The sequence below is a fragment of the Chlorocebus sabaeus genome, chromosome 20 (genome assembly GCF_047675955.1).
Source record: "Chlorocebus sabaeus isolate Y175 chromosome 20, mChlSab1.0.hap1, whole genome shotgun sequence".
NCBI lineage: Eukaryota > Metazoa > Chordata > Mammalia > Primates > Cercopithecidae > Chlorocebus > Chlorocebus sabaeus.
In genome coordinates, this window is record NC_132923.1 from 91502557 (window position 1) to 91522540 (window position 19984).

Here is a 19984-nt window from a genome sequence, read left to right on the forward strand (position 1 = left end):
AGTTATCTCATTTTATCTTCACAATAACCATGTGGGTTAGGTAATATTAATATTTACATTTTGCATGTGAAAAAACTGAATTGCAGAGAGGTCATCAGTAAATGGTAGAGCCAGGATTCAACTCAAAGCAGTCTAACTCAAGATCCAGACAACTTAATACTAATTAGCAGTCATTCAAGGTAGGGTGAAAAGTGCTAGTTGTACTGTGGGAGGTAGGGAGAGACAAAAGAGAGAGAGAAGGGATTAATGCTAAGGGTATCCGGGAGATCCTTTGTATAGAAGATGAAATTTTAGCTGATCTTGGATGATTTTCAGTAAGTATAGTATTCCAATTCAAGGAAGGAACTTCAACCAAGTTTCCAAGTCATAAAAATCATTCATGCCATTTAATAAATCTTTACTGAGAACTAGCTTACTGTGTGCTAGACACTATACTAGGTAGTAGAAATGCAGAGATAAATCAAACTCTGAATCTTCCATAGTGAGAAAAGTTACAAGAGTGATATGGGGCCAACACAGGAGGATTGCTTGACTCAAGGAGTTCAAGACCAACCTGGATAACAGCAAGACCCCATCTCTATTTTAAAAATTAAAAAATTAATTTAGTGTCGTGATGTGTGCCTGTAGTCGCAGCTACTCAGGAGACTGAGGTGGGAGGATCACGTGAGATAATGAAGTTGAGGTTGCAGCGAGCTATAATCACACTGTTGTACTCCAGCCTGGACAACAAAGCAAGACCCTGTCTCAAAAAAAAAAAAAAAAAGCCGGGCACAGTGTCTCACACCTGTAATCCCAGCACTTTGGGAGGCCAAGGTGGGCGGATCACGAGGGCAGGAAATCAAGACTATCCTGGATAACACGGTGAAACCCCATCTCTACTAAAAATACAAAAATTAGCTGGGTGTGGTGGCACGCGTCTGTAGTCCAGCTACTTGGGAGGCTGAGGCAGAAGAATTGCTTGAACCCAGGAGGCAGAGGTTGCAGTGAGCCGAGATCACGTCATTGCACACCAGCCTGGGCAACAGAGGGAGAATCCGTCTCAAAAAACAAAACAACAGCAACAACAAAAAAAAACTCTTAAAGGAGTGATATGGGAATAAGGCAGATTCCAATGAATTTAGAAATCGGTGAAGATTAAAGAAATGTAGCTAGAGACTGGGTGCAGTGGTTCACGCTTGTAAGCTCAGCACTTTAGGAAGCTGAGGTGGGAGGATTTCTTGAGGCCAGGAGTTCCAGACCAGCCTAGGCAACATAATGAGACCCTATCGCTATAATACTAATAATAACAATAATAATAATACCAAAATTAGCCAGGCGTGGTGGTGCACACCTATAGTCCTAGCTGCTCATGAGGCTGAGGTGGGAGGATTGCTTGAGCCCAGGAATTCAAGGTTGCAATGAGCAGTGATCACACCACTGTACTCCAGCCTGGGCAACAAAGAAAGACTCTTTTTATTTTTTTATTTTATTATTATTATTTTTTTTTGAGAGGGTGTCTTGCTCTGTCGCCCAGGCTGGAGTGCAATGGCCGGATCTCAGCTCACTGCAAGCTCCGCCTCCCGGGTTCACGCCATTCTCCTGCCTCAGCCCCCCGAGTAGCTGGGACTACAGGCACCCGCCACCTCGCCCAGCTAGTTTCTTGTATTTTTTTTTTTTTTTAGTAGAGACGGGATTTCACCGTGTTAGCCATGATGGTCTCGATCTCCTGACCTCGTGATCCGCCCATCTCGGCCTCCTAAAGTGCTGGGATTACAGGCTTGAGCCACCGCGCCCGGCCAAGACTCTTTTTTAAAGAAAAGAAAGAAAGAAAGAAAGAAACCTAGAAACATAGATAGAGAATGTAACCTATTCTTAAAGTTTGGTAACAATTAAAAAGAGTGAATTAGATTCATATTTTAGCGAGTGGACAAGGGAAGATTTTTATTTGTATTTTTTAGACAGAGTCTCATTCTGTCGTCCAGGCTGGAGTGCAGTGGCACGATCTTGGCTCACTGCAACTTCTGCCTCCCTGGCTCAAGTGATCCTCCTGCCTCAGCCTACTGAGTAGCTGGGACCACAGGCATGCCACCATGCCTGGCTAATTTTTGTATTTTGTATAAAAAATACAATTATTATTTTGTGTTTTTTGTAAAGATCCTATTTCGCCATATTTCCCAGGCTGGTCTCAATCTCCTGGGCTCAAGAGATCTGCCCGCCTTGGCCTCCTAAAGTGCCAGGATTACAGGTGTGAGCCACTGCCTGGTGGAGGAATTTTTTTTTTCTTTTTTGAGACGGAGTCTTGGTCTGTCGCCCAGGCTGGAGTGCTGCGGCGCAATCTCGGCTCACTGCAAGCTCCGCCTCCCAGGTTCACGCCATTCTCTTGCCTCAGCCTCCAGAGTAGCTGGGACTACAGGCTCCTGCCACCACGCCCGGCTAATTTTTTGTATTTTTAGTAGAGACGGGGTTTCACCGTGTTAGCCAGGATGGTCTCCATCTCTTGACCTTGTGATCTGCCAGCCTCAGCCTCCCAAAGTGCTGGGATTACAGGCGTGAGCCATCGCGCCTGGCCAGAAGAATGTTTTAAGATGCGGGAAATTTAAGTATATATTTGTAGGCTAGGATCATAGAACCCAGAGGAAAAGGACAGATAGGTGAAAAATAAGGCTCATGGGAAAATGTGAGGTTTCAAAGATAAGTTGGAGTGGATCATGGGAAGTTTTAATGTTATTCTGTAGGCAGAAGGGGACCATTGAAGAGTTATGAACAAGAGTGACATATTTTATGTTTTGAAAAGGTAACTCTCATAGCCATGTAAAGGATGATGTAATTTAGGATTGTTAATAATGATAAAATAAAAACCACTGACCTTTATTTGAGCATACATTAGGCATTGCTAAACAGTATACTTGAAAATATCCCTTTTAATTATCATAACAACCTTTTAAGGTAGTGTTATTTTTCTGTCCATTTTCATAGATAAGGAAATTGTGATTTATAAAGATTAGGTAACTTTCTTAATGTCTCCCAGGTGGAAATGGATAGATATCCCTGTGTTCTAGAGCAAGGGTCAATGCCTTAGTGTTTTCTATTGCTTAGAATACCAGAAACTGGGCAATTTATAGAGAAGAGGAAACTTTCGTACATTTATAGAGTCTGAGAAGTCTAGGGTTGAGGGGCCACATCTGGTGAGAGCCTTCTTGCTGGTGGGGACTCTCTGCAGTGTCCCGAAGTGGCTCAGGGCATCACTTTGGCAAAGGGGCTGAGTATGCCAGCTCAGGTCTCTCTTCCTTTTTTTTTTTTTTGTTGGAGACAGGTCTTACTCTGTCACCCAGGCTGGAGTACAGTGGCATGATCTCAGCTCACTGCAGCCTCAACTTCCTGGGCTCAAGTAATCCTCCCACCTCAGCCTCCTGAGTAACTGAGACCACAAAAGTGTGCCACCACACCAAGCTAACATATGTATATGACAAGGTCTCAGGTCTCCCTATATTGCCCAGGCTAGTCTTGAACTCCTGGGTTCAAGCAACCCTCCTGCCTTGACCACTCAAAGTGTTGGGATTATATGCATGAGCCACTGTGCCCAGTCTCTTCCTCCTCTTATACAGCTACCAGACTCATTCCTGCAATAATCCATTAATCCATGAATGGATTAGACAGAGCCCTCATGACCCAATCACGTCTTAAAATCCATACCTCTCAATACTGCCACATTGGGAATTAAGTTTCACTATGAGTTTTGGAGTGAGCAAACATTCAAATCATTGTAGTCAGCAGACTTTTTCTATAAAGGGCTACATAGTAAATATTTTAGTCTTTACAAATCATACAGTCTCTGTCACAACTATTCAACTCTGCCATTGTAACATCAAAGAAGCCATAGATAATACCATGTCTATGCTCTAGGAAAACTTAATTGATAAAAACAGGTAGTTGGCCATAGTTAGCCAACGCCTGTTAGTACCCATCATAGTTTGGAAAGCCTTAATCAAGCAGGAAATGTAGCTTATCATATTTTACTTTAACTGTTTTTGTTATAGTGGGATAATGGGAATAGAATTATTCCTAGGCAAGGATATCATTTAATCTCAGAGAAGCAGTCTTTCTGAAAGAGGCTGACTAGAAATAGCAGTTCATGTATACAATTTAACCACATTCTGCATAATTTATCTTTTTGTTATAATTGCCCTCCAACAGAATGACCCTAGAATGAAAGTTTTTATTTACTCTCTGTCCTTAATACTTTCAACATAGCAGCCATTCAATAAATAATTGTTTAATAAATTAATGGCATACCCTCATAATTCTAGTGATTGGGGAGTTGTATGAACATTTAGAGAAAAATGGCCTATCATATTTTATTTTTATTATTAATTAATGTATTTATTTTTGAGACAGAGTTTCACTCTTGTTGCCCAGGCTGGAGTGCAATGGCATGATCTCGGCTCACCGCAACCTCCACCTCCTGGGTTGAAGTGATTTTCCTGCCTCAGCCTCCTGAGTAGCTGGGACTACAGGCACCTGCCACCATGCCCACCTAACTTTTGTATTTTTAGTAGAGACAGGGTTTCACCATGTTGGCCAGGGTGGTCTTGAACTCCTGACCTCAGGTGATCCACCCGCCTTGGACTCCCAAAGTGGTGGGATATTTCCATATTAGTTGAAATATGGAAGCAGCATGTTTTAAAAACTGCTGTGATATTACAGCCAACCAGGCATTCTCCTTTGTTTCTTCTCACTCAGCAATCATTTACTGAATTTGCTTACTCTTTGTTTAGTATGTGGTGTTAGGTTCTGTGAACACAGGGAAGAATATGACATAGACCCTGTCTTCCTGGAAATTTTATGGTCCTTTCTAACACAGTCACTGCTGTGCCTTGCACTCTGCTTGTAGTCAGTCTCTTCCCATTTCTTTGCTCTTCTAAACTAGAACTTACTTGGGACTTGGGTATTGTTAATGGCTTTAAGATATTTATCTTCTCCTACTTTGTGATCATTATCAGTTATACTCATTGATTTATGGTTTTTATTTAAAAATCATTTATATATATATAAATATAACCTATTTGTTGAGAAAAACTTCAAATATCACTGAAGTGTGTAAACTAAAAAGAAATTAGTGACTTGTGTGTGTATCTATGTGTAAGCATGTAGTCAGGTAATGGCAGAGCTGAAACCAGCATCAAGCTTACTTCCAGTTGGGGCTTTTTCCATTATACCATGCTATTTTCAAGTCTTACTACTCTCCTTCTTCCATCATTGCTTTTTACCACCAGGTCTTGCTACAACCAGATATTTCATGGTAAATTTAGAAATTTATCAGCCTGGCATCTTAATCAAGAGTAAGAGTCTTATGCCAAATCTTATGCAAAGGCATGAGAATGATATAATGAACCTTGAGGACCTGGGGGGAAAGGTTGGGAGAGGGACGAGGGATAGAAAACTACATATGGGGCTGGGCATGGTGGCTCATGTCTGTAATCCCATCACTTTGGGAGGCCGAGGCAGGTGGATCACAAGGTCAAGAGATTGAGACCATCCTGGCCAACATGGTGAAACCCCGTCTCTACTAAAAATACAAAAATTAGCTGGGCGTGGTGGCACGTGCCTGTAGTCCCAGCTACTCCGGAGGCTGAGGCAGGAGAATTGCTTGAACCTGGGAGGCGGAGGTTGCAGTGAGCCAAGATCGTGCCACTGTACTCCAGCCTGGCAACAGAGTGAGACTCCGTCTCAAAAAAGAGCAACAACAACAAAAACTACATATGGGGTACAGTGTACAATGCTCAGATGACAGGTGTTCCAAAATCCCAGAAATCACCTGTAAAAAAACTTATCCATATAACCAAAAACCACCTGTACCCCAAAAACTCTTGAAATAATTTTTTTAAAAAAAGATTGAGAGTCTACAGGGCTGTACAGGATAGCAGGGAGCTTCACAGGTTCTTTTCTCCTCCCCTCCCCCTCCCCTTCCCTCCCCTCCTCTTTCCTTTCCTTTCTTTTTTTTTTTTTTTTTCTTTCTTTCTTTTCTAGCTATCTTTCCTTTTTTTTTTTTTTTTTTTCAGATGCAGTCTCCCTCTGTCACCCAGGCTAGAGTAGTGCAATCTTGGCTCACTGCAACCTCTGCCTCCAAGGTTCAAGAGATTCTCCTGCCTCAGCCTCCTGAGTAGCTCGGACTACAGGCGCATGCCACCACACCTGCCTAATTTTTGTATTTTTAGTAGAGACGGGATTTCACCATGTTGGCCAGGATGGTCTTGAACTCCTGACCTCAGGTGATCTGCGCACCTCTGCCTCCCAAAGTGCTGGGATTACAGATGTAAGCCACCGTGCCCCACACCCCACAGGTTGTTTCTAATGCATGGATAACTAACCTAATTTCTCTATATGACATTTATGTTTGTGTCCTTTTCACTTGTTAAATAATTCTGTTTTGTTCTTTAGGTTCATGGGTGTGTGTGTTCATCAAGGACAATTGCATGCACTTACAGAGGTAAGACATCAGTAAGTGTTGAAGTAACGTATTTGCCTTAGTTTCAGCATTTATAGTTCCATAGTAAGTGTTGCTTGCATATGTAAACAAAATGTATGTGCGTTTATGTTTATGCAAAAATGGCAGTGTTAATAATGCTTTCTTCTGTTGCCTGGGAACAATGGCAGTATTTCTTTATACATCTATATATACTTTTAAGTTCTGGGGTACATGTGCAGAATGGGCAGTATTTCTTAACATCCTTGTATTCCCTCATAATACTTGGTGAATACTCTGAGAATATGAGTGCTCAAGTATTAAAGTATTAAATTGGCTCTTGCTGCCTAGATATGACTCCCTCCTAAGCCAAGGGATGACAGCACTTGACTGCAAACTCTCTATGGCAACAAATTACCAGACCACCTGGTAATGTTTGGTGTCCGGATCTAGAATTCCACAGTCCCTGCTGTTATTTCCTGATTGCTCGTATTACTTGTTGGAATCAGTTTATATCTTCATTCTCGTTTCATTTCCAGCCTCTGCTAGGCAGAATATGTGATGGTCATTATTTATCCTCTGAGGATCAGAGAACTCTCTTTAGAGCAAATTCAGGTGCCAAGTTATCAGCTGCAGACCTTGCTTGGGTGCTCCTTGGAAACACAGATTCCTGGAATCTTCTAGGTTTAATAGGTTTGTATAGGGCCTATTACATCTATATTTTTAAAAGCTCCTCAGATTATTTCATGAGCATCTAGATTTGAGAATCTGTGTTCTAGATTCTTTTCACATTCCTCCTTGAGAAGCAATTACCAAAGTACAAAGTGAAGAAACTTAGGAAGGAAAGTTGTTGAACAGAATTTGCAAGAGTGTTGGTTTTGTACTGGCATGGTATCTGGTCTTAGTCCTTAATATCTTACGAAAGAGGATCCCATGTGCCTCAGTCTCTCTCTCTTCTCAGTTACTGAAGGCACTAGAATGTGGAATGTGTGCAGCTATGCCCTGTCTCTTAAATGGAAAGCCAAAGACGGCAGAATGGTGAAGAGGTTAAGAGCATGGCCTCTGAAGTCTTGATTGCATAGGTTTGAATCTCTCTGTATCTCAAAGTTTCCATCTGTATAATGGGAATAATAATAATTAATAATAATGCCTGCCCCAGGGAGTTTAGATAAAGAAGAGGACCAAGAGCTGAGCCCTTGAGTATTTAAATTTTAAATGTCTAGGGAAGGCGGGGTGCTATAGCTCACACCTGTAATTCCATTGCTTTGGGAGTCTGAGGTGAGAGGATTACCTGAGATCAGGATTTCAAGACCAACCTGGGCAAGGTAGTGAGACTCTATCTCTAAAAAAAATAAATAAAAAATAAAAAATTAGCTGGATGTGATGGCATGTACCTGTTGTCCTAATTACTCAGGAGCCTGGGGCAGCAGGATCGCTTGAGCCCAAGAGTTTGAGGCTACAGGGAGCTGTGATTGTGCCACTGCACTTCAGCCTGGGCAACAGAGTGAGACCCTGTCTCTAGATAGATAGATAGATAGATAGATAGATAGATAGATAGATGAATGAATGAATGAAAGTCTGGGGATAGATAGATAGATAGATACATACATACATACATACATACATACATACATACAGTGAGACCCTGTCTCTAGATAGATAGATGCATACATACATACAGTGAGACCCTGTCTCTAGATAGATAGATAGATAGATAGATAGATAGATAGATAGATAGATGAATGAATGAAAGTCTGGGGAGAAGGGCAGACTGAGAAGGAGCAGTTAGTGAGGTAGGTAGAAAACCAGAAGAGCATGTTGGCCTGGAATGGAAAGGAAAGAGTTTCAAGGAGGGAGTATTAATTGTGGCAAATGCTGTTGATATAATGTTGACCTCACAAGGATGTTGTGAGGATGAAATATAAAATACTTATTTAGTACAGTGCCTGCCATATAGAAATTATTTAATACATGTTAACTCTTTTAACTTTTATTAACAGTGACTAGTCCCTCTTCTGAACTCTGAATTGTTAATATTTTTCATTTTGTACTTAGTTTATACTGCTGTTAGTGTCATTAAATTAGACTTTTTACTGAAGTATAACATATCAGAAAAAGTATACATATGAAAAGTACAGCTCACTAAATTTTTACAAATGAACACACCCATAACCAGCACCCCAGATCAAGAAACATTTCCCATGTATTTCTTTTCTTGAAAGTGAGTCTATAAATTCTTCAAAGATGAAGTTCTTCCCTTCCTTCTATCTACCAGAGTTCTGATGCTAATAAGCGTAAAAGTATTTGTTGCAGTCCCTGCATATGTGATTGTTCTCTGAAATGTGAATTCATTGAAAGGGCTGGTGTGTTAGTTTTGCTGACAGAGAAGAACATCCTTTAAAATCTGTGTTAAGTTGCATGTTTTAAAGCAGGATATGGTGGAAATGACAGTAATGGATGATCATAATGCAATATTCTCTTGGCCATGTTGTACTTAATCTGCTGCCTGCTAGCTTGTTTATAGCCATATACAACATACAATGTGTACTTTATGAAAGAGTATTTATTGCCAGTCTTTCCAGAAGCATTAATGAGATTTTGACATAGCTTATGATATTAGTAATTTTTAATATGATGTTAATAGACTGATGGTGATGAAGCCCAAATAGCCAAATGCTCTTGGTTATTTTTAGAAGGGGATCAGCAAAGGCCTTGATGGCATAGGTCTTTGGAGACTTCTAGGTTTAATTGCCTTATAATTTGACTTGGCAGCACAACTATATGGTAAGGATCATAAAAAAGAAATTATTAATAATATCTAGCACAGTCCTTGAAACTTAGATGGCATTCAGTAAATACTTTTCAGTTGGTGGAATGCTTGTCCTCCAAAGTAATGTGAGTACCATTCCTCATTTCTCTTCACAATTTATTTGTCAATAATTACAGTAGACAAGCATAGCACTCATTAATACCTATAAAACATTGACATTATTAGGAAGAATATTTCTCATATACATTAGTGATATGGACTTTCCTGGGCTTGAACCATTTCCATGAGTCTTCTTTGTAATTGTAGACATTAATTGAACTTGGAACAGTCCGACAGTTAGGTTTTTATTTTGTTTTTGTTTTTAACCTACCTGTAGTAAGGATAGACTCAACAATTTTTTTTATTTTTGAGACGGAGTTTCGCTTTTGTTGCCCCGGCTGGAGTGCAATGGCCGGATCTCAGCTCACCGCAATCCATCTCCTGAGTTCAAGCAATTCTCCTGCCTCAGCCTCCTGAGTAGTCGGGATTACAGGCATGTGCCACCACGACCGGCTAATTTTGTATTTTTAGTAGAGACAGGGTTTCTCCATGTTGGTCACTTTGGTCTTGAACTCCTGACCTCAGGTGATCCGCCTGCATCGGCCTCCCAAAGTGCTGGGATTACAGGCATGAGCCACTGCGCCTGGCCAGCTGAATCAAGTTTTTTTTTTTGTTTGTTTGTGTTTTTTTGTTGTTTTTTTTTTTTGAGACGGAGTCTCGCTCTGCCACCCATGCTGGAGTGCAGTGGCTGGATCTCGGCTCACTGCTCCACCTCCCGGGTTCATGCCATTCTCCTGCCTCAGCCTCCCGAGTAGCTGGGACTACAGGCGCCCGCCACCTCGCCCGGCTAGTTTTTTGTATTTTTTAGTAGAGACGGGGTTTCACCGTGTTAGCCAGGATGGTCTCGATCTCCTGACCTCATGATCCGCCCGTCTCGGTGAATCAAGTTTTTAAGCAAACTAGTATTTGTTAAAGTGAAAGCGTAGGCTGGGCATGGTAGTTCATGCCTGTAGTCCCAACACTCCCAGAGGCCAAGGTGGGCAGATCGCTTGAGCTCAGGAATTTGAGACCAGCCTGGGCAACATGGCAAAAGCCTGTCTCTACAAAAAATACAAAAATTAGTCAGTTGTGGTAGCGTGCACCTGTAGTCCCAGCTATTGGAGAGGCTGAGGTAGGAGGATCACCTGAGCCCAGGAGGTTGAGGCTGCAGTGAACCATAATTGCACTACTGCCTTGGTGACAGAGCAAGACCCTGTCTCAAAAAATATATAGTGAAAACAGTTTGGTGAAAGGTCACGTGAAATCTTTTAAATTTAATGAGTTGAAATAAGAATCTGTATTGAGGCTGGGTGCAGTGGCTCATGTCTATAATCCCAACACTTTTAGGAGGTGGAGGCAGAAGGATTGCTTGAGGCCATGATTTTGAAACCAGCGTTGGCAAGGTAGTGAGACCCAGACTCTACAAAAAATTAAAAAATCGGCCTGATGTGGTGATACACACCTATAGTCTCAGCTACTTGGGAGGCTGAGACAGGATGATTGCTTGAGCCCAGGAGGTTGAAGGTTGACAGTGCAATGAGCCATGATTTTACCACTGCACTCCAGCCTGAGCAACAGAGAGAGACCTCTAAAAAAAAGAATAGGAATGTACCATAAGTATGTCTTTCATTCTGTCTTTCTTTCACAAGACCTAACCATGTCTTTCACTTAGTCACAAGTATCAGGGAAGTGTAAATCTTTGGTTTTTTTAGACAGAAAATATAATTCTGTGTATTGGTTAGCTGTTGCCCTCCAACCACAAAACCTCAAAAGCATACAATAAATGTTTATTTCTCATACATTTCCAGGGTTAGCTGAACTGAATGGGGCTAGATTGGGCAGTTGTGCTGATCTCACTTAGGCTCACTCATGCATCTGCAGGTCAGCTGGTGGTCTGCTCTAGGCTGGGATTTGCTGGGAGAGCTTTGCTGTAGCTCATCCTTTTGGGGCCAGTGGGCTAGACTCGACTTGTCCTTTTTAAGATGATACCAGAATAGCAAGAATATGCCAGTTCATTTGCAAAACTGCTTTTCATGACTCTCCTTTTGTTCAGATTTGCTTGGTCAACATCCCATTGGACAAAGCAAGTCACATGCTTGAGTCCAAGAGTAGGAAATATGCTCTGCCCTTATCAAGAGTATGCTGCAATTATCAAGAGTATGCTGCAAAGTTATGTGTCATAAGGTACAGATTCAGTAGGAGGTGAAGAATTGGAATCCTTGACAATCACCCATGCCCTATAAATATCCCAGTCAGCAGATCATAAGTATTTGTGTTTTCTGCCCCATTGGAGGGTGAAGAATTTCTCCCATTTCTTAAACTGTAACAACTATTAGTTATTAAACTCCCACTATGGGCAGAATTCTATGGTTGATACTTTATAATTCTCACAATGCTATAATCTTATTTCTTCCTTTTTGTGGATGAGAAAACTAAAACTTAGAGAAATTAAGTTACTTCCCCAAAGTAGGATTGCATCCAGGTTCATCTGACTTCAAAGTCTATTTCTATTACAACATGCTGTGCTTAACTGATTTTTATATTCCCCGCAGTGCTAAGCACAAGATCTTATATGAGTAGCATGCATAGTGTTTGTAGAATTCAGTTCACTTTTTGTGTATTCTGGGTTATTTGGAAAAGATACTTCCTTCCTGGTCATTGGGTATATTAGAATATGTTTGGGAGCAAGTAACAGAAAAAAGTTAAATGGCCTTTAAACAACAAAAGGACTCATATAACTGGAATTTTAGCAGTTTATTAGATTAAGTATTGATATAATTCAGTGGTTAAATTGATATTGTCCAGAGACCTTATTCTCTTTGCCCTGTCTTTATGTTGTCAATTTCATCCTAAAATAAAGATGTCTGTCACTCATAATCAAAAAGTAGCTGCCAAAAACTTACATGGTATATGTTTTCTCTTCTATATCCAAGATGAGTGGGAGGTTGGGATAGAGAGGAGAGAGAGAGAGAGAAAGAGAGGAGAGAAAGAGATGCCTCTGGATAGATTGTGTGTCATTTCAAAGCGCTTTTTCCTTTTAATATTGTTAAGAAAGGCACAGAGAAGGAAATACCATCACATCAAACCATTTGGGAACCTGTTAGTGCAGAACCTCTCAGTGACTAGAAGACTGGGGAATTGGGTAAGGTATATGGTTGTGGAGAGGGATCACAAATGGCAGTACTCTCTGATCAGGGGAGTCAGCATTTGAATTGCTTGGTGAGCAGGATGTTTTGGGGGTCTCTCTTGCCTTTTCTACCATGAAGAAGACTATCCGGCCAGGTGCAGTGGCTCATGCCTGTAATCCCAGCACTTTGGGAGGCCAAGGCGGGTGGATCACTTGAGGCCAGGAGTTTGAGACCAGCCTGGCCAACATGGTGAAACAAAAAATACAAAAATTATTTTTTGTATTTTTGTCTCTACAAAAAATACAGAAATTAGCCAGGCGTGGGTGGCACATGCCCATGGTCCCGGTTACTCCAGAGGCTGAAGCAGGAGAATCGCTTGAACCTGGGAGGTGGAGGTTGCAGTGAGCCAAGATCATGCCACTACACTCTAGCCAACAGAGCTCTAGGAAAAAGAGCGAGACTCCTGTCTGAAAAAAAAAATAATAATAAAATAAACAAACTATTCTTATTTTCTTCTGTGGCAATGAGAACCACTGAGCCAATTCTGCAGTTGCAGAATACTCCTTGGCCTAGTCAAGGTGATTCGGTCTTTTTACAACAGAGCCACCTCAATCGAGCAGATGTTTGGTACTGAAAGAAATGCTTTTAGCTAAAGGCTATTGCAGAGAGTTTTTTATTCACATAGCCCTGATCCTGCTGTCACTCCCTATTCCCACACAACCATACATCTTCTTTCTTTATTAAGAGTATTAGCCGGGCGCGGTGGCTCATGCCTGTAATCCCAGCACTTTGGGAGGCCAAGGCAGGCGGATCACAAGGTTAGGAGATGGAGACCATTCTGGCTAACATGGTGAAACCCCGTCTCTACTAAAAAAAAACAAAAAAAACCCAAAAAATCAGCCAGGTATGGTGGTGGGCGTCTGTAGTCCCAGCTACTCAGGAGGCTGAGGCAGGAGAATGGTGTGAACCTGGGAGGCGGAGCTTGCAGTGAGCCAAGATTGCACCACTGTACTCCAGCCTGGGTGACACAGAGAGACTGTCTCAAAAAAAAAAAAAAAAAAAGAGTGTTAGTGACTTTGGAAATTTCTTGTTTATGCGGGTTGATATGTATTGCTTCTGAGTTGGTTTTGTCAGACTTATGAGAAGCCTTATATAATCAGACATGCATTATTTATGAGTTTATAAACTCATAGTTAAATGAGTTTAATATTTATGAGTTAAACTCATAAATAATGCATGAGTACCAGTGAGCCACTATGCCTGGCCCTTATCATTATTAGAATCCTTGTTCTCAGCCAGGTGTGGTGACTCTCACCTGTAATCCCAGCACTTTGGGAGGCCGAGGTGGGCAGATTACCTGAGGTCAGGAGTTCGAGACCAGCCTGGCCAACATGGTGAAACCCCATCTCTACTAAAAATACAAAAATTAGCCGGGCGTGGTGGCACATGCCTGTAATACCAGCTACTCAGGAGGCTAAGGCAGGAGAATCACCTGAGCCTGGGAGGCGGAGGTTGCAGTGAGCCGAGATTGTGCCACTGCACTCCAGCCTGGCCAACAGAGTGAGACTCTGTCTCAAAAAAAAAAAAAAAATCCTTGTTCTCCCGTTAGAATCCTTTGTACTTTGGGATTAGTTTTGATTTTTTTCTCATCACTTAAATTTAATCGGTCCCCAGTCTTATCCTCTTTTCTTCTTTGTGATATCTTTCTGATTATTCTTCTTTCTCTTCATTCCAAGACTATAATATTATTCCATGCCTCAATTCCTATAAATACTTTTTTTTTGTTTTGTTTTCTCTTAAGAGTCAAGGTTTTGCTGCTCTGTCACCTAAGATGGAATACAGTGGCACCATCATAGCTCACTGCAGCCTCAAACCCTTGGGCTCAAATGATCCTCCTGTCTCAGCCTCCCCATTAGCTGGAACTACAGGTGCATGCCACCACACCCAGCTAATTTTTACATTTTTTGTAGGATGGAGTCTCACTATATCACCCAGGCTGGTCTCGAACTCCTGACCTTAACGGATCCTCCCACCTGGGCCTCCCAAAATGCTGGGATTACAGGTGTGAGCTATCACGCCTGACCTCTTTTCTTCATTTTGACATACTACTATCTGAATAATCGTCATCAAGCACACTTGATAATGTGATGCTTCTGTCTAAAAAATTCTCTCTAATCTTGTTTGATAATATGAATCCTTCCTTTAGTTACATGGGTCTTTTTGCTCTCTTTTATACATTCTGGCTTTGGGTATCCCTTCCAGGACTAGGAATGTCCTTATCTCTCTTATCTCCAAGCTGTGTCAAATCCCAGGTTCTCTAATTGGAACTAAGTCTCCTAGATAGGGCCTATAGTAATACCCTGTGTGGCTGGGCCCATAGTACATGCTTAGTGTGTGTTTGTAGTTGATGGTCTAGTGTAGACCCAGCTCTAAGAAAGCTGAATTAGTCCTAGTGGAAAGAGCCAGAAATCAAAAATAGTGTGAAGGGAGGCACAGTGGCTCACACCTGTAATCCTAGCACTTTGGGAGGCCAAGGCAGATGGATCACTTGAGGTCAGGAGTTCAAGACCAGCCTGGCCAACATGGTGAAACCCTGTCTCTACTCAAAATACAAAAAAAAAAAAAAATTAGCCAGACATGGTGGCGGGGGCCTGTAAGCCCAGCCACTTGAGAGGCTGAGGCAGGAGAATTGCTTCAACCCTGGAGGCAGAGGCTACAGAGCCAAGATCACACCACTATACTCTAGCCTGGGTTACAGAGTGAGACTCTGTCTCAAAAAAAAAAAAAAAAAAAAAGAGAGAGAGAGAGAAAGAAATGTCACATCTCAAATCCTTTCATAATTAGAAGTTTATTTCACTTAAACTTCTATGTGCAAAAAATATTTCTACAAATACAGTTTGACATATACTTTGCTTTTGGAAAAAGTAATTTTTATTTAATTTTTTTGCTTTGCTCTTTTAGTAATAAAAAAACTCTCAAACTGTGGTACATTTCTGTTCTTATTTTTAGTAACTCCCTGTGACATTTGAGAAACAAGAATTTGAGGTTGGCAAGCTAGCCCACAAATAATAGAAGAGTTTATTTAGTTTACTTTATCCTTAAAACAGTTTTTCTCTGACTTGCTTGCTTGCTTTTGGCTCATTTATTCATCCAAAAGATATTTATGTGGCTCCTACCATGTCTGGCACTATTCCAGGTACTGGGAATACAATAATGAACAAATAAAAATCCCTGTCCCACATTTAATTTTTTTCTTTTAAGTTTAACTTTATTTTATTTTTTTTATTTTTGGTAGTGAGAGGGTCTTGTTATGTTGCCCAGGCTGGTCCTGGGCTCAAGTGATCCTCCCATCTTGGCCTCTCAAAGCACTGGAACTGCAGGCATGAGCCACTGTACCCAGCTGGAATTTATATTTTAATCAGCAGGGAGTGGGCAGAGGAGTTAAACTAAACAAGGAAACAAATTGTAGTATATATGATGTTAAGTGCTAGGTGGTTTACAATTTTCTTTTTCTTTTTTTTTTTTTTTGAGACGGAGTCTCCCTCTGCTACCCAGGCTGGAGTGCAATGGCGTGATCTCAGCTCACTGCAACCTCTGCCTCCCGGGTTCAAGCAATTCTCCTGCCTTAGCCTCCCAAGTAGCTGGGATTACAGGGACCCACCACCAGGCCCAGCTATTTTTTGTATTTTTAGTAGAGACGAGGTTTCACCATGTTGGTCAGGCTGGTCTCGAACTCCTGACCTCGTGATCCGCCCACCTCGGCCTCCCAAAGTGCTGGGATTACAGGCATGAGCCACCGCGCCCAGCAGAAGATTACAATTTTCAACATGTAGACAGGGAAGGCATCACAAAAGAGGCTAAAATTTAAGAAGGTGGGCTGGGTGTGGTGGCTCACACACAAAAAAAAATTTAAGAAGGTGAAGGAACTAACTGTGTGGATATGAAAGTGTTGTAGGCAGTTGGAATAGTATGTGCAAAGGCGTGGAGACAGAAGTGTGCCTGGTCCGGTTGAATAACTCCAAGGTGGGTGATGTGACTGCAGTGGAGAGCTTGAGGAAAACAGTAGTAGATGGAGTCAGAGAGGAAACACTGGCTAGATCAGAGTCTCATATATACCGCTGTAAGAACTTTAGATTTTACTCAGGATGAATTGTGAAGTCTTTTGAGGTTTTTGTGACATTCTTTAATGGGATCATCCTGGCTACTGTTTGGTGAATGACTGAAAAAAGAGAAAGGATGAAAGCAGGAAAACCAGTTAAGAGACTGTTACAATAAACTCTGCGCAATAGATAACGGCTACAAAAAAGGGGAGAGTTGATGGTAAGGGACCAGAATGATAGCAGTGGAGCTGGGAATTCTGGATCCATTTTGAAAGTAGAAGAAAAGCAAAAAAATAGGCTTTCCTGATGCATTGGCTGTGGGGTATGAGAGGATGAGAGAAGTCAAGGATAACTCTGAGGTTTTTGGCCTGAACACCTAAAAAATAGAGTTGCCATTAATGGAGATGGGGAAGACTATAGGAGGTACACAATGGGAGATGACCAAGAGGTCATTTTTGAATAGGTTCAGTTTGAGATATTTATTGAACATTCGAGTTGAGATATCTTCATAGAGTACTGGTGTCTGAAGGAGTGATACCTTCCTTGTTCATATCCTGTTTATCAACATTTTCATTAGAGAGTGTTTCATTGATTTGGAAGGAGGCATTTTTCAACTGCTGTATTATCTCCTGAGTAACAAAAATAAAAAAAATCATTAAGTGATTTTTCATAGTAAATGTTTTCTATGTGCCAGGGTCTGCTAAGCTTTTTTTTTTTCTCCCTCTCAATATATATTATTTAATCAGCATGCAATCCTATGAAATAGGTAATATTTTTCCCATTTTACAGATGACAAATCTGAGGCTCAGAAAGAGATTAAGTTAGCTAAGGTCTCGTAGCTGAGCTAGGATTTAAATCAGGTTTTGGCTGACTATAATCCTGTACTTACAGGTTTATAGATTTTGAGCTCCTTGGGCTTGGCTATTGTTCACTGCTGAATTGTCAGTAACTGGAGCATAAAGGCATGCAATAAATATTTGTTGGGTAAATGGAAAATGGATAAATGAATATTCCTTCCCAACACTTGAGCTTTTAACAGTAAACTGTTAGCTGCAAAGATATCTGCCTCTTTCAAGGTCGTTTTGGCCATCCATTTGATGAATCTCTTTACAGCATTGGTAGTATGAGGACAGCAGAAGGATTTAGAAAGTTCTTCAGAGGATTTCTAGCTAATCTTTCTCCTAATCCCCTCATGATTGTTAAACTAGTGCGACAGTTGAATTCACAGAGTTCTTTTTGAGTTTAGGCTAGATGTGTTTCTAATAGATTTGCCAAGTGTAATTTTCCTAACTTGATAAGTGGTATCATTCCCAGGAGTTGGTTCTATGTTGGCTCCTGGGAGCTGTTCCAACTTTGGAATCTGCAGCAAGTAGGACCATGGAAGGAGGGTGTCCCGATATATCTCTCACACATTGCTACTACTCAGGGGCAGTTCTGCATCCCTGTGCCTGATACATAATCACTGTCTACACTTTCTGTATTTACTTTCTTTTTCTCTTTATGTGGTTTTTTCTTGTTATCCTGGTCACCATTATTTGCTTAGATAATAAATTCTTAGATCAGTGGTTTCCAGAGTCAATCATAGGCATTTATTTCCTTACTTGCTCATTTTAGCTCATTTCAATGCAATTGCTTGTGTCTGTTTCCTACGTAACAAATAATTATTAAGCAGGTACTGTGTCAAGGGCTAGTTTAGTGAACTTCAAAAAATGAGAAGCTGTTCTATGATAGTGGCAGAATGATTGTGTAAAATCTTCTGTAATACTAGGCACAAGTGGCTGCTCAATAAATGTTTGTTAAATGAATTAATAACTTGCAAAAGTATTAATACAGTGCTTGGCTCTTCTACAAATGATAGTTTCCTTTTCCTTTATCCCTAATCTATCCCTTTTCCAAATCTTATCAATCACCATGTACTGTTCATCTTACCTCTTTACTATCTTGAACTATTTATCTTACACCATTCCTTCTGCCATCATCATCTCTTGCCATAATCTTAACTAGTCTCTCTGTCAGTCTTGTTTCACACTTTAAATCTATAGTCTATATTGCCAGCTGGAGTGGTCCTAAAATACAAATCTTTGTTTGTTTTGAATCATCTTAGCCATTTTTAAGTATGTAGTTAAGTAGTTAGTATTAAGTATTTTCACATTGTTGTGCAACAGATCTCCAGACCTTTTTCTTTTCTTTCTTTTTTTGAAACGGAGTTTTGCTCTTGCTGCCCAGGCTGGAGTGCAATGGCGCGATCTTGGCTCACCGCAACCTCCGCCTCCCAGGTTCAAGCAATTCTTCTGCCTCAGCCTCCCAAGTAGCTGGGTTTACAGGCATGCACCACAATGCCCAGCTAATTTTATATTTTTAGTAGAGACAGGGTTTCTCCATGTTGAAGCTGGTCTCGAACTCCTGACCTCAGGTGATCCTCCCGCCTCGACCTCCCAAGGTGCTGGGATTACAGGCATGAGCCACTGCGCCTGGCCTTTTTTTCTTTTTTTTAAAGAAAGAAGCAGAGTCTTGCTCTGTTGCCCAGGCTGGAGTTCATAGTGCATTACAGCCGCAAATTCTTGGGCTCAAGCAGTCCTCCTGCCTTAGCCTCCCACGTAACAGGGACAGTAGCTACTGTACCAGGCCAGATCTTATTTTGTTGTTGTTTTTGTTGTTGTTGTTGAGACAGAGTCTCACTCTGTCACCCAGGCTGGAGTGCAGTGGACGATCTTGGCTCACTGCAACCTCCGCCTCCTGGGTTCAAGCGATTCTCCTGCCTCGGCCTCCCGAGTAGCTGGCATTACAGGCATGCACCACCACACCCGGCTAATTTTTTGTATTTTGTAGTGGAAACAGGGTTTCACCATGTTGCCCAGGCTGGTCTTGAACTCCTGAGCTCAGGTGATCTGCCCGCCTCGGCCTCCCAAAGTGCTGGGATTACAGGCGTGAGCCACTGCATCTGGCTGCCAGATCTTTTTCATCTTTTTTAAATTGTTATTGTTTCAAAAATAAGATGCGTCTCACTCTATCACCCAGGCTGGAATGCAGTGGAGTGATCATGGCTTACTGCAGTCTTCATTTCCCAAGCTCAAGTGATCCTCCTGTCTCAGCCTTTCAAGTAGCTGGTACTACAGGCCTGTGCCACCACATCTGGCTAATTTTTTATTTTTTGTAGATATGAGGTCTCGCTGTGTTGCCCAGGCTGGTCTCAAACTCCTGGGCTCAAGCAATCCTCCCACCTTGTTCTAAAGTGCTGGGAGTATAGAAGTGAGCCACTATGGCTGGCCTTTTTCATCTTGTGAAACAAACTCTATACCCATTAAACAACGACTGCTCATTTCTCCCTCTTCCCAGCTCCTGGTAACAACCATTCTATTTTCTTTTTTACTTTTGAGACAGGGTCTCGCTGTTACCCAGGCACCCAGGCTGGAGTGCCGTGGTGTGATCTCGGCTGCCTGCAACCTCCACCTCCCAGGCTCAAGTG

General features: G+C 41.5%; 1 protein-coding gene across 3 annotated transcripts in view; it reads left to right on the forward strand.

Moving 5' to 3' along the window:
* The window catches only part of TESK2 (testis associated actin remodelling kinase 2), a 150433-nt gene that overhangs the window by 102609 nt on the left and 27840 nt on the right, over window positions 1–19984 (forward strand). For all 3 annotated transcript variants that reach the window (XM_007978965.3, XM_037998779.2, XM_073007354.1), the window contains exon 4: window positions 6418–6466. In XM_007978965.3, coding sequence (XP_007977156.1) covers window positions 6418–6466 — 49 coding nt within the window. The remainder of the gene's footprint in view (window positions 1–6417; window positions 6467–19984) is intronic.